The sequence below is a fragment of the Caloenas nicobarica genome, chromosome 11 (genome assembly GCF_036013445.1).
Source record: "Caloenas nicobarica isolate bCalNic1 chromosome 11, bCalNic1.hap1, whole genome shotgun sequence".
Taxonomy (NCBI): Eukaryota; Metazoa; Chordata; class Aves; order Columbiformes; family Columbidae; genus Caloenas; species Caloenas nicobarica.
The window spans coordinates 3,148,923-3,163,413 of NC_088255.1; the positions used below are offsets into that span (position 1 = coordinate 3,148,923).

The window sequence follows — 14,491 nt, forward strand, 5'->3', positions numbered from 1 at the left end:
GCAGAGAAAAAGCACATCCATCCTGTACCTTGCTTTTTGCCCCACTCTCTGGTTTTGCTCATGTTTTAAGTGCTTCTTCACAATAAATTTGCCATGCCCCATGTCAGACATTCACCTCCTCCCATACCACAATGATCTTCTTACCAAGTCCAAAATACCTTTCAGGAAATTTGGCACTCAAATAGAAACAGTGCTTATGTCTGGCAAATCTGACAGTCAAGTAGGGTTCTCGGTACACTTCTGGCACTCTGACTATCCAACAGAATATATAAAATCATGACAAAGGATGGAATGAGATAATTATGAAAAAAAAATGTAGTTTGGTTAAATGAAAACTCAGCTACCCTGCTGGATTGTTTTTCTGCACTTGGACAAGGCATAAGGGAAACTCATTCACAGTTATTTGCAATTGAAGTTCAGAATCTCACATTTAGACACAAAACCTATTAATAAAGTATTTGGAAACGATTGGCCTCAGACCTGCAGAACAATGTATCTTTTTGGACTTGTAAAACAGGACTTTTAGGGTTGCTTTACAGTTTGTCTTTGCAGCCAGACTAGCTTGACTTGTTCCTGAAAGCATTTTTGGCCTCCTATCACAAACTGAATTGACATCATTTCCTGCATAAATAGAGTAGGAACCAAAACCTCCTAATAGGAAGCCAAAGCAATTTGGGGAAAAAGAAAAAGAGAAAAAAAACCAAAATCAAAACAAAACCAAAACCCAAACAAATGCATCTTTAAGTCCTGGGACCTTGCTTTTGGCATGCTATTGTATTTCTCAAAGCTTCTGAATGGCTGCACAGTAAGAAGGGTTTGAGCTGTCCAGTTATTTAGACTTCCTTTACTCACCTGAACTGCTGACTTTGTCTGTCCTTTCTTGCATAATAACTACTTTTTGATTGCTTAAAAATACAGAAGCTTGTCCGTCAGGTTTGTTGTGTTTAGTCTTACCTAATTCTGTATGTCTTGTATTGTTTTACCTTGTAGGGTCCACCTTGAAACGACTATGTCTAGGCAAAGATCACAGTAGTAGTAACTATCCCGTTTTTGTTTCTCAGTATTTCCTTCATGGCATGGGATGTTTTTTGCTTTTATCTTTTACTAAAAGCTAGTTGTTTAATAAATAGAGCTGATGCATTTATACTGATATGAAATTAGGCTGTATGAATTGTGATACTTTTCTAGTAATGCATGTGCCGTGATGTCTTGGGAACCACGCATGCTGCAAGCCGGTTTGTGGTGTTTGTGTGTGAGACCGTGCACGCTGTGGCGAGAAAACCCGATTCAGTGTTCGTCTTTCTGAAATACACACCTTTATATGACTGCAGTTCTCTGCTGGAGGAATTTATAGCTTAAAACAATCTTGTTGCTGTCAAGCTGCATGAAATGTCAAACACTAATTGAAGAGCTTTCCTGTCAAAATACTTACTTTTCTCACTAGTCCCTTTCCCCAAGTAAAGCAAAAGGAAATTAGCAATATTCACTTAGAAGCCATGTTGCAGGTTGAATGCATGATCATTTAAAGGTTATTAATGTTTTTTATATAACCACAGAACTAATTAGTTTACTCAGTTTCATTGGCTGGTAACTGATTAACAGAAAAAAGAAGACTGAATGTTCGTGTTTGTTTATATAATAATTTTACTGCAGTTTTGTGAACTTTTTGCTTGGAGAGATGGTCTTTATTTCAAATCTGTACCTATATCAAATATATTAGCTGAAAAGTTGCTTTATATTTTCTGTTTAGGTCAAATTCAGGCACCTTCGGTTGCTCGTCCCCACACTGATTTTGTTGTGTCAGGCTTGTAGTTAGCAACACATAAAAAGGACAGACTTTTTTTTCCCAGTTCTTTTAGGAATAAGTGAACATATAAAATTTTAAATCTCTGTCAATACTCTTCCTGTCTACTTTTGTCTATACCAAAAGTTCTTTAACTTTGTCTCAAAAACTCAAACAACCACTTACGTCCTACTCTCTCCTCTTTCTTCTTTTACATTCATGGTCCCGATGGGTATTTTTCCCAAAAAATATGCAGATGGCAGAGATAATGGTCCTAATGCATTGAGAGAGATTGGGGGTTCCTGGATCTCTGAAGTGTAGCAGCCAACCTTCTTGTAACCTCTATGACAATTATGTTTTTTCCAGGAGGAGAGTAATCTTATGCAAGTAAAATAAATAGTAAGTTCCTTTTTTAATGCAAGTAATGCATCCTGCCTCCCACTTTCTCGTGGTGGCCTCCTTTGGAGAGACTGTGAGCCTGAGGATGTCAGTCTTTTGAGGTCCCTTCCAATCCCTAACATTCTGTGATTCTGCAACTCAGAACGAGAATAAATGGCCTCAAGTTGCGCCAGGGGAGTTTGAGGTTGGATCTGGGGAACAATTTCTTCCCCAAAGGGCTGTGGGGCATTGGAACAGGCTGCGCAGGGCAGTGGTGGAGTCACCATCCCTGGAGGGGTCAAACAGACACAGAGATGAGGTTCTCAGAGACGTGGGTTAGTGCCAGAGTTGGGTTATGGTTGGACTCGATGATCTTAAGGGTCTTTTCCAACAAAAATGATTCTATGTCTGCATTTGCTTCTTCTCTCTGAGTCATTAGTTTCACCTGGAGGGAAGTTGTGGGCACAACAGCCACTGGCTGAGGTAACGGAATGTGATAGAAAATACAAACGCATTGGACTTGGACCATTTCTTTAAGCAAAGCTGTTCTGTAGAAACGGGGGGGAGGGTTAAAAGTCAGCAAAGCCACCGTTTGATTGCGGTAGAAACTGTTTGAGCAGCAGTGGGGAAGCGCTGATGCCATCCTCAACTTTCTCTGTGTGTGGTTTTCCAGGATCCTCGACAAACAGTCTGGTAACGTGTCCTGAGCCCGTCCCGCACTCGACCCTGCAGGTTCAGGCCAACAACAGTAACAACAAGAAAGGGACGTTCACAGACGATCTTCACAAGCTGGTTGACCAGTGGACAAGCAAAACTGTTGGAGCTGCGCAGACAAAACCTTCGTTAAACCAACTGAAGCAGAACCAAAAAAGGCAAGACATGGAGCCAAAGGCTAATCCCATGCAAACACAGAATGAGACGTGTGGAGTAAGTGGCACTCCTTGAAGAACGTACCTTTTGCTATGTGTCTGAAAGCCTTTGCAGAACCCAGATTTGGAGGAGGACATAAACTAAAATTACTTCAGATAGATGCTTCCTATAAATGTCCATGTCTCTTCATTAAGTACTAAACTAGATTTTTTTTAATTGTCTTTTGGAATAATAACGAGGGATATATGGGCTGCAATATATGTCTATAAAGTATATATTTTTAAATTGCAAACTGCTTATTAACAGCAATATACAGCAATACTCACACTATTAACCATATGTTGCTCAACTTTCACAATTCCAAAAGTTTTGCTCGTTTTGATGTTTAATATTAACCTTCCTTAGGCTGGGCTGGTGACTTGGTGGTAGTGAGCACTTGTTTTAGCAGGAGCGAGCGCTGCACTGCGCGGGGGGATAACGGCTGGATGGGTTTGTGACCTTTGTGTGTTGTACTGGGTATCACAGAGGCTATTTGCCTCGTGAAAATACACCTTCAGAAATTCTGTGATAGTAAAATGGAAGAAAATGGAAATTCGAAGCACCTCCTTTCGTTCCCACTTATTTTCAGTAGCAGGAAAAAACATCGTGATGGGCATTTGTGTCTGAGTTCAGCGCTTGTTTCCACAGCTGAGTGGTGACGTGGAGGCAGGCACAAAACCGATGGCAGAATCCCGGCTTATAGTTCTGTCCCACTCTGGTCTGGGTTTCCAGAGCTCTTCCTCCTTTGCATGGATGGACGATCTTTTGACTAGTACTTCTTGCTGCATTCATATTTTTTGGAAGACTGGAAATTGAGCCAAAGTAGAGGAACAGAAATAATTTTAAAGCAAAGGAATAGTAAAAGCAGAACCAGTGAGGGACTGCTTTGTAATCCCTTACAAACAAGGTAATGGGACTTGAACAGAAAGCCAAAGTTACTGTTTGTGAGGTGAGATGTGCCGGAGCCACAATTACACGTCTGCTTTGGTACCTGCGGCCTTCAGAGTTAGTAGGATCTTCTCTTCACAGGGAAAAGCATTTGTGCAAATTTATTAAGCAACTTTATGTCAATTCATAGTTGCCGTAAGTGAACAAAAAGCAGAGAGTAAATAATCCTATGTAGTGATGATTTAGTCAGTGTAAACCTGCTCTGGAGTAACAGTGACATCTACTTATAGGCTCTATTCTCACAAAATAAGTCAAAGGAGGTGCTAGTAAGTACAAAGTGAGGATTTCTGGAAAGTGGTGGCGATGGCACAGATTTTGTTCTGTTGAATCACTTCTTACCGTCTTGTGCTGTGCTTTCTGCAGCTCGATGTCTTTTCCCCAAGACACCTGCAGTAGTTTGAGGTATTTGATGGGGGGTGTTCTGCCCGCTTAGAATGCTGGAAAAGAGAGTGGTTATTTTGCTTATTTAAATATCACCCATTAACACCAATTTAGGGTTAATTTTACCTTCTGCAGTCTTGGTGTCTGTGTTTCAAAGCCTGCAAGGATGGCAGAATATTGCTGTGAGAAGAACAGTCTTAGTACACTGATTTTAGTGAGCTTCTTTCTTTCTAGAACATGGCAGTTTTTTCCCAGGGAATTAACAAGGTCGATTGAAGTATTTTCATTTACCAAGAGCTCAGAGAGCATTGGATTCTCTGCTCTTCATTTCTCAACATTCCTTGTTGCTTGGTTTTGTGTGTAAAGTCCTTGTAGGGCCCTGCAAAGGTAGGTGGCAAATCTTCCTGGCATGGTGGTTGTCAGAGTATTTTGGCCATGAAGATGGCACAGCATGCCGCAGGTGATAGAAAATGGGGCAATGGATATGATTTAAAACACTTTTACAAGGGCGGTTTGGGGAGTTGCGCGTCATTCTGCTGATTGTACCTTTTGAAATTCCCCCTAAAGGGAAAAATGAAGTTAAGGGAGGAGAGAGCTTCATGGTGTTGGGAGAAAAATAGGCAAAAGAGGAGGAAATTGTGTAAAAAGACCCTTAGTCTGAACAGCCAGCCAAGTGTCCCAACGCATCAGTTCTGGGAAGAATGAGTTACATAGGGAAATGTTGTACCTGCACTGAATCACCGTTGAGTCCACCTTTTAAAATGGTATTGAAAAGACAAAAAGAACTTGGGAGATCACAAAGGATGGAAAAAAATAGCTTTCTAACATAAAGCTCAGACTGTACTACTTTGGTCCATCCAAAACACCATATTTTCATCATATTTTGGTCAGATATAAAAATGCATTTGTAAGAAAAGAATAAGGAGCACTAAACAGATTTCCAGTCCATCAGACAAAGTAATAATAAGGTTTAATGTTGGAAATAAAGGATAGCTAGGTTGGAAATGTGGTGATTCTTATCCGCCTTTTGGTTTTTTACTGGAAAAAATTGCCAGAAGGTGGTTAGGGCAGGTTGTCTCACATCTTCAAACTGGGTGTTTTGTTTTAGGAGAAGCTCTTGTTGGTCCCATGCGATGTTTGGAAATGAGGAGCAGGAGGGACGCAGGATTCATACCTTCACTTTGAAATTTTCTCTGGAGGTTGCTGGACAGCAAGACGTCTCCTTGAAGAGTTTTTAAACAGGAGTTGGCATGATGTGAGTGGTACCGTGGTGCTCCATTGGTGAGAGGTCCCCCGGAACCGGCACCGCACGAGCTCTTGTACATGGCGCGGAGGCCACGTAGCGATGAGCATCCTCCTGAGGTGTTGGCCTTCTGCTGTACCACGTGTGGCAAAGAAGGCATCAAGTGGCCCCTTTCTACTTTGTTCTTTTTTTTCCTTTCGATCCTTTAGGCCAAAGGAAACTTGCAACAAATTCTTATTGGTTAGGGGTAGAGCTGTTTTTTTTTTTTTAATGTATTACTTTATCTTACTGTCCACCCACTGTTATTAATATGCAGTGTAGTTGTGTGGCTGATTTCAAGTCTTCTCTTTCACCCTGGAAGCAGAGAACTAACTTTCCTGAGTTATCTTTTTTTTTTTTTTTTCTTGAAATGCTTCTACCGCTGTCAGCAAATTGTTGGCTGTGTGAATACAGTATGTTATTGATAGCTTTTCTTAACTAAGTGAAGGCTACTCTAAGGTTGGAAATCAAATCGGAAGAGAAATTGGTTGTGTGTTTAATGAAGTTAGTGGGTTTATTTTCTTCTTCTTTATGATCAGAAGTGTAGAAAGCAATAAAATGGGATGCAAAGGAAGACTTTAAATTCTGCTTTGTTTCTGTGGAAGTTACCTGTCAGTTTAGCTCCAAGTCCTGGTTGATACATATTAGAAGCTTGTGGGGGAACCTTCAGGCATCCAGTTGTGTCATAGGAGCACTGAAATGTTCCTTTTCAAATTTATTTGAACATGGAAATACACATGGATTCTCATCACCAGTAATTTGAACTGTGATAGGAGATACTAGGAAGAACTGGAAGTCAAACTTGCCTGATAATTGTTATTTCTCTAGTGCTCCTTCATGTCAAACACATGATGAAATAACCCTTTTTTACAGGTAATTGTGGTTACCAGCAACCAAGGATTACACCTAGGAACATGAGCTGCCGTGTGTGTAGGTAGTACTGAATATTTTGAAGATGCCTGGGAACAAAGGGCTTACCAAAAATGTTTTCTATTCTTCATACTGTTAGGTAGCTCCATAGGTTTTAAAGGAAAAACTATTACACCCCCCAAAAGCTGCAGACATGTTCCAAGCCCATAATAAGGCTGCTTGTGTGAAGTGTGCAGGTCTGTGTCAGAGCCGTGTGCTGGGGCTCAGACCCCATCAGCAGTAGGTGCACATCTGTGTGCGTTTGGTACCTCTTGCTCGGAGCGAGCCGGCTGCCGGGGACGCAGGTTTCCGGAGATGGCCATGTGTGAAAATGGAGCAGAAGGACTATTAACACCTTTCGCTGTGTCTTCTGTCTCTATTGGATTGGAAGAATAATAAAAAAATGAGATAAATCTGTGTTTGAAGCTATTCGACATGGTCTCCTCGGTCAAAATGTCAGAATAGCTTTCCAGGAACCTGGAAAAGCACAAGCACAAATCTTTAGCAGCACCTGATAACTTTGGGTTTTCAGCAAGCTGGAGAAAGGTGAATAAAAAAGATGTATGGGCATCCTTGCCCTGCTTGTTTTGCCAGCCAGCTCTAACCCTGTCCTGTGATTCTGCTTTGTTTCAGTGGTAGTTGGACCATACAGAAGTAAAACAGTAATGCCAGTAACGTAGCCATCAAAACGTAGCTGGAAGAAAAATAATCTAAATGCTGCACTTTTAGAATGGGTTGTGATAGCTATGGTCAGCTTTCACAGCAGAATTTCCTGGTTTCATCTGTTCTAATGTAAAAACATAAATGTTTGTAATGTTTATAAGTCAAACATAACTCATAGCTCTATGCTTTCACAGTACTGTAGCTGTGAATATTGCTAAAGTCACACTTAAGAGCTTGCTTGGTAAACTGAACTACCACAGCCTTTGTCCAGTGGGGTTTGTTCCATTTTTATGTATGTTTTTATAGAATCATAGAATCATTTTGGTTGGAAGGTCATAAAGTCCAACTGTAACCTAACTCTGGCACTACCCCATGTCCCTGAGAACCTCATCTCCATCTGTCCAACTCCTCCAGGGATGGTGACTCCAGCACTGCCCTGGGCAGCCTGTTCCAATGCCCCACAGCCCTTTGGGGAAGAAATTGTTCCCCAGATCCAACCTCAACCTCCCCTGGCGCAACTTGAGGCCATTTCCTCTGGTCCTGGCGCTTGTTCCTGGGGAGCAGCGCCCGACCCCCCCTGGCTCCAAGCTCCTTTCAGGCAGGTCAGAGATCAGAAGGTCTCCCCTCAGCTCCTGTTCTCCAGGCTGAACCCCCAGCTCCCTCAGCCGCTCCCATCACACTTGTGCTCCAGCCCCTTCCCCAGCTCCGTTCCCTTCTCTCAACTCGCTCCAGCACCTCAAGGGCTTTCTTGGCGTGAGGGGCCCAAAACCGCCCCCAGGATTGGAGGTTTGGCCTCCCCAGTGCCCAGCACAGGGATGGTCACTGCCCTGGGCCTGCTGGCCACACCAGTGCTGGTACCAGCCAGGATGCTGGTGGCCTCTTGGCCACCTGGGCACACGCTGGCTCACGTTCAGCTCCTGTCACCAACACCCCCAGCTCCTTTTCTGCCGCACTTTCCAGCTGCTCTTCCTGAGCCTGGAGCATTCATGGGGTTGTTGTGACCCAAGTGCAGGACCCGGCACTTGGCCTTGTTGAACCTCAGACAATTGGCCTCAGCCCATCGATCCAGCTGGTCCAGATCCCTCTATATGGCCTTCCCACCCTCCAGCACATCAACACTCCCACCCAATTTGGTGTCATCTCCAAACTGACTGAGGGTGCACTCAAACCACTTGTCCAGGCCATTGATAAAGAGATTAAACAGAACCGGCCCCAGTACTGAGCCCTGGGGACGCCACTCGTGACCGGCTGCCAACCGGACTTGGCTCCGTTCACCACAACCCTTTGGGCCCAGCCCTCCAACCACTTCTTTACCCAGTGTGTATGTTCTTCTTTTGTACATATTATTTTTGTTTTCTAAAGGAATATGTGTGAGTATATTGGGGGAAATGGAATAAATGGTGGTCAGGGCAAGGTCGGCAGCAGAAGGGAGGTGCTGGGGAAAGCAGGAGGGAGGGGTGGTTCTTAACCCAGGGACTTGTCCAGCCCCCCAGGGCAGAGGTTTATTAGTGCAGGAGAGGAGGGGGCTGGGTGGGATCCAAGGGCAGCAGCCAGAGATGCCGCCTTAGGTGTTCGATCAGTAAGAATATTGCTGCTGTAGAGGAGGCTGAGATGCAGAAGGAAAGAGGAGGGGGGGAATTTCACTTCCTTCCCATATATAATATAGGATACAAAAAAGTCCCCGTTAAATATGTCTAGCAGACAGACCTTTATACACGGTGGTGACAGATGTAAATTTTGCAGTGCATTTGTTAAATTTATTCAGTTTGAGACTGTGTCTACCTTATCAGCCTGCTTAAGGCCAAGGCAGCTGACTTTACAAGGCTCTAGACAGGCAGCAGAACAAACAGAAGTAAATTAGTATCGTAATATTAAAGTGAAGTCGTGCCCTCCGTAGTTGGCCAAGTCATATAATCAATCTCATTCTTAATTACTAGTGTTGCATCATCTGAAGTTGACTTCAGAAGGAAAAAGACCACTTCGGTTTTACAGTCCTGCAGGAGGATTAGAGTATTTTAAATAAACCACAAACGCTTGTCCTGTATGACTGCAGGCTATGGCTATAAAGATCTTTCGGTTTTCAGTGATCTCTAAACATTGGTTGCTTGAGCTGGATACAGGAGTCTGATATTGTACCACTTGTTTTCAATTCCTGAAATAACTTGAGAATCAAAGAATCAATTTGCACCCATAGCTTCCAGCTGGGGGTAGAACACCACAGCCCAGGAGATGCGCTGGAAGCTGATGCCCTGTCACTGCTATGGGATATATTGTGCTGTACTTAACGCACATTTTGGGATTGACAGCCTGTGCCAGAACTGGCACCTTTTGAACAAACTTGCGAAAATGACATGGTAATAGCTAAGAGGAAATAACAGATACAGATAACAAATGTGTCCTTGTGGCACAGAACCAGCCAGCTCAGGAGTGATGGGAGAACGTCGGGGCTCACAACGTCCCTTGGGACCTCCAGCCCCCGGCAGCTGTAGTGCTTGTGCTCAGGGTGAAATACCCTTTTCATTGACAAGGCACCTGGCCGTGCCGTGCGTCTCAGGGCTTCCTTTGGTGTACCTCCGTTAAAACACCGGCCTGATGGCCTGAAATGCAGAGCTAGTTCTGTTTACATCTGTGACTTTGACCCCAGTGGAGGTACATACCTTGTTCATCACTGCGTGAATGTCCGCCTGCTTTGCTTTGACTTGCATGAACAGAGTGACTCGTAGTTTCATGGCTTTCCTTGAGCTGGGAAATCCATAGCTGCTTGGGCTGTTTTGAGGACTCTTCTGGTCCATGTTGATTTTAACGTTTCAGTTGGCATCTGCGCGCAGGAAGAAACAGGTTGTTTCAGCCTCCATTGGTGTTAAGTCATCACAGCTGGTTAAAAGATGATGGTTTAAAAATGGTTTTGATCAAGAGGCTTCTACCCAGGGGAAGGTGCAAGAGCTTGGTGTCCTGTTGCCTCTTCACATGTGTGTGTTGCTCCCTTGAAGCACGCAATGAAGGAAGAGGAAGCAACCTTAAATCACTAATGTGCATTTGTCATGACATTAACAGGTTTTAGTATGTATGTGTAATGGTTGGGTTTGGAGCGTGATATAATTTTATTCCCAGTTGCACATACACAGCCTTAAATTACTGAGTAATTTAGCTGAGAACAGAAAAAGTCAAGAAGCATAAATCGGGTAGAGGCAGATTTCTCAGTATTTTAAAAGGACTGAAAATAAGCTTTTTCAAGTTAAATTTTTAAAATAGGGCAACTTGCTAAAATGTCACCTTACATTTTCAATGCTACTGTATAATCTATTGCTCATATAAGAAATTATATCTTTTGGTTAGCTATGTTTACAGGCATCTGTTGTCATCCACCCACAGTTGTCTAGTTTGGTGGAAACCATCATTTTGAGGATGTTAAAACAAGATTCTAATAATAATTTAAAGAAGTCTTCAGGTCTTAAAAATGTCCGCGGTTTCTCTGTTTATTGTTCTTTGGTTTCTACTGTTGGTTTGGGTGGATTTGCATACATTAACAATGTTAAATTCATTATGCTGAAGCAGTTATTTCTCTTAGTTTGATGCTCACCATCAGAGTCAGGTTTCAAATTAGACCTGGAGATATGAAGTATTTCTGTAGTTTTCTGATGGAGCATAGTTAAATGTCCCAAAGCAGTAAATTCCAGAGTGACATTGCAATTTTTAATTGAGATACTAAAATCAGAAGCATAGAGTAAGAATTCCACCCAGTCTAATACATATATTCATTATTTTTTTCTGCTGAAATTTCACCTTCATACCAATTTTACTGATGTAATGTGAAATATCAAATTAATGCGAGATGCCCAGACTCAAATAATACCCTTTTTTTCTTGTCCCATGAATAAGTGCTGGCTTGGTGGGAACCACAGGAGGGAGTTGTAAATTCTGTTAAGTTAAGAATGTAACACTGCAAACCCCATCTGCAGAGAGAGCAGGCAGCGTTGTGGATAACAATGGTTTCCGTGGCATCGCGCATGATGGAGCGTATAATCTGAGGAGCTCTGCCCTCCCCGTATTTAGGAAGGGGAGTTCTTCCTCTGCTCCTCGCGTGCAAAAACTGAATAATTGAAGTAAATGTTAATAGAATTTTAGAAAAATAGCTGGAATTGGTTCCAGCGCCCCCGTGGCAGGAGCAGCTCCCGCTGTGTCCTTGCTGGTTTACCTTACCTGATCTCAGGTACCACCAGTGCTGGGTATTTAACCTCCGTGAAAAATCTTTGTTCTTCACCTGCCCTCAGTTCAGTGAGGCCAACAACCCAGCACAAACAACTTTTCACAGAAATGCGTTAGAAATTTTAAAACCAGGTTGGCCGTAAGAATACGAGATTTGGGTAAATTCTGTATTTAGTTTAATTTCTCTTATGCACAAACCCAGCATAAAAGATACGTGGGTTATTTTCGACATCTGATGTTTTTCATGGCTTTTTGTGGCGTTCAATTCTCACCTGTTCAGCGATGCTTCCTGCCTCTTTAAATAGTGAGATTATATTCACATAGCTTTTCCCTCCTCTCCATATCAATCTTTGCTAATAATTTCCCATTTTTTAGTCTTTAAAAAAACAAAAAGAAAACCCGCCCCCAAGTGCCACAGCCACCGTGGCACCCCTGTGCTTCCCAGGCCAACGGCCCCGGTTGGTGCCCAACGTGGGGCAGGGGTGGGATGGGAGGCTGGGAAGCAATGCCAGTACGGACACACCAGCGCTGCCTGGGCCAGGCGGGAAAAGAGCAGCTTAACAGCGACGCTTTTTGTATTTTTCTTTTTATAGGTTAATTTGGTAAGAACGGGATTGGGGAAAAAGTGCGTCGTTCCAGTGTCTTGCCCCATGTCCGCTGCATTAGCTCCTGGAGCGTCACCGTCCCTGCCGGTGCCAGGGCCTGCCCTCGCTGGCACGGTGACACCGTACGTGATGCCTCTTTCTCGGTACGGAGGAGTTTTCCCTGCGCCCGTGTACGGGCTGCGGTGGCCAGGGCCGGCCGCGCAGCCCGGCCTCGGCGGCGGTGCGAGCGTGCCGGGGTTCTCGCCCCTCGGCAGAACCTGCCTGGGGCTGTACCCGGTGCCGCTGCAGCCGCCCGTGGCCCGGCCGCCCGGCCCGAACCCGCGAGCGATGCGGCCGGGTCGTCCTCCCGCGGGGAACGGGGGGTTCGGCCTCGTCACGTGGAGCGTTTGACCCGCGGCCGCCGGCCGTGCTGCCCAGGCGGGCACCGCGCCGCTGGCGCACACGGGCGCGCGCTGCATCCCGCCGTCACTGTGAGATGCTTCACGAGAGAGAGCTTGTCTGCTCTGGGGAAATTTGCTCCTATTTCATTGCTGAAGACACTTTATTTTGTTGTGTTCTGATGTTTTACACTTGCGATCCTTAAAGTCGACGTACTTGAATTGATGACTAGAAAAATTGTACTATCCCCTGCAGGAGTACAGTGCCTTGAATTTCAGCTTTTCAGTTCCAGCTGAAAAGAGATGTAAAATTATTTGAATGGTGTGTTTTATTTACAATCTGCTTGTGAGTTGAAGTTCTTTTTATTTCCAAAGATATCGAAGGTTTACAGTTGACGTTCTTCATCAGTTTTATTCTGCTGTAAATGCTTTTATTTTAATTCCTGGGTTGAATTTTCATGTTTCAAGCTTTTAAAAAATAATAATAATCGTGAGGTGAGGTTTGTTTGAGATGCCAGTCAAAAATGTTGTTTGTGTTTGTACAAGGAGTAGTGAAATGCACATTTTAAAATAGGAGCATTTACAGAGTGATCCAAGTAAGTTGTATATAAGAACAGGTAATAGCTTCGGGCAGTGCAATTCATTCTCTTCCCCACTCTCTGGTAAAGTTGTTGTTGACGGCAACTTATTTCTCTAACAGGCAGGCGAATACTATTTTCTTCTGTATCGGCAGCAAATTGAATTACATTTTCTTTCTCCTACTGGGCTTTTATAATTTAGTTAAATTACAAATTAATGCATGTTTCCTAAGTAAAAACTCTAACTGAAATCTTGATTGTAGGAGAACATGTCTCCAGGTGACTGTAAGAACGGTGTAAGTACAGCACTTGTGTGTATTCTGGCTTTGGCCACCGAGGTTACGAATGATGTTTTGCCACTGACGCGCTAGCAGTATTCGCACTAAAACGGAATAAAAATGTGAAGCTATTCTTTTTCATATCTCATACTTCAGTTTTGGAGTCTCACCACCTTTAATTTGAAAATTTGAGTTTTTATATCTATATATATGTATTTTTTTTTTTTAAGCTTTAATTAAGCTTGTGCTCTAGGTGGCATGGACACCTCTCTCCTCTTTGAAAGTTGCCTTTTGCCCACTTTACTGTGCATGGAGTCTCCACCTGCGCCTCTCAGTCTAAAGGCACAAGATAACCACTAAAGCTGGGTTGCTGCTGGTAAGTCTCCTTTCCCTCGGAAAGCGCAGGTCACGAACCGTGCGGTCCCGTCTGAAGGCACGTTGCTCTGTATCTCTACTGCGATGACATTTTATACTGTCTGCTGAAGGGCAGAGATGTCTTGTGTAGCCAAGCTGTGAATTGTATAGTTCAGTTGTACTTTAAGCATTATATCTGTCTAAATTATTTTGTTTGTACCCTTTGAATATATTATTCCATCAATTCAGTTAGAATTGAATTTTATAGACAATTATGCAGAGTCTTCTGCCTGAGCAAAATACTTACTGTAGTAAGAGATTTCTGTTCTCTGTAACATGTATCTTTAATTTGTTTGGGTTTTTTAGATTCATGTCTGTATGCTTCATGAGCAAACATGGAAAATATGTTCTCACACCAGTTTCCCTTCAGCTTGCACTGAATCTTACAGTTTGTTGCTATTGCCTGTTGTATAGTCCATCCCTTGTATACTGACAAAGTCAGTGGCACTAAAAACCCTGAGAAATTGTATAGATTACAAAGAAGAAAAAAATAAACATTTTGTGCTTGAAAATCGTGTGAAAAACCTAGTGTTTTTCTGAAGCGTAGAATTGTGTCCATTCCCAGCTGTTCCGGATAACTCTGCATTTGTTTTCCAGACTCTTATCCCTTGACTTGTGTAGAAGGAGCAGATGTGATGCCTCCGCTGTTTCTCGGGTTCTGCCCATGACACATCCCACCTCTTGGCAGCTGTAGGACCGAAACGGTGCTCCAGAAGTCACGTAGTGCCACCTCGCAGGTCATGTTGCTTGAAATCCCCTGCCCACTGCAGTAATTCTGGT

At 43.3% G+C, this 14,491-nt stretch overlaps 1 protein-coding gene across 7 annotated transcripts in view; it reads left to right on the forward strand.

Annotated features, from left to right (window-relative positions):
- Positions 1 to 14,491, forward strand: part of WNK2 (WNK lysine deficient protein kinase 2) — a 114,474-nt gene that overhangs the window by 93,748 nt on the left and 6,235 nt on the right. For 6 of the 7 annotated variants that reach the window (XM_065642981.1, XM_065642979.1, XM_065642984.1 and 3 more), the window contains exons 27-28: positions 991 to 1,035; positions 2,835 to 3,088. In XM_065642981.1, coding sequence (XP_065499053.1) covers positions 991 to 1,035; positions 2,835 to 3,088 — 299 coding nt within the window. The remainder of the gene's footprint in view (positions 1 to 990; positions 1,036 to 2,834; positions 3,089 to 14,491) is intronic. The other variant, XM_065642986.1, reaches the window with a different exon arrangement.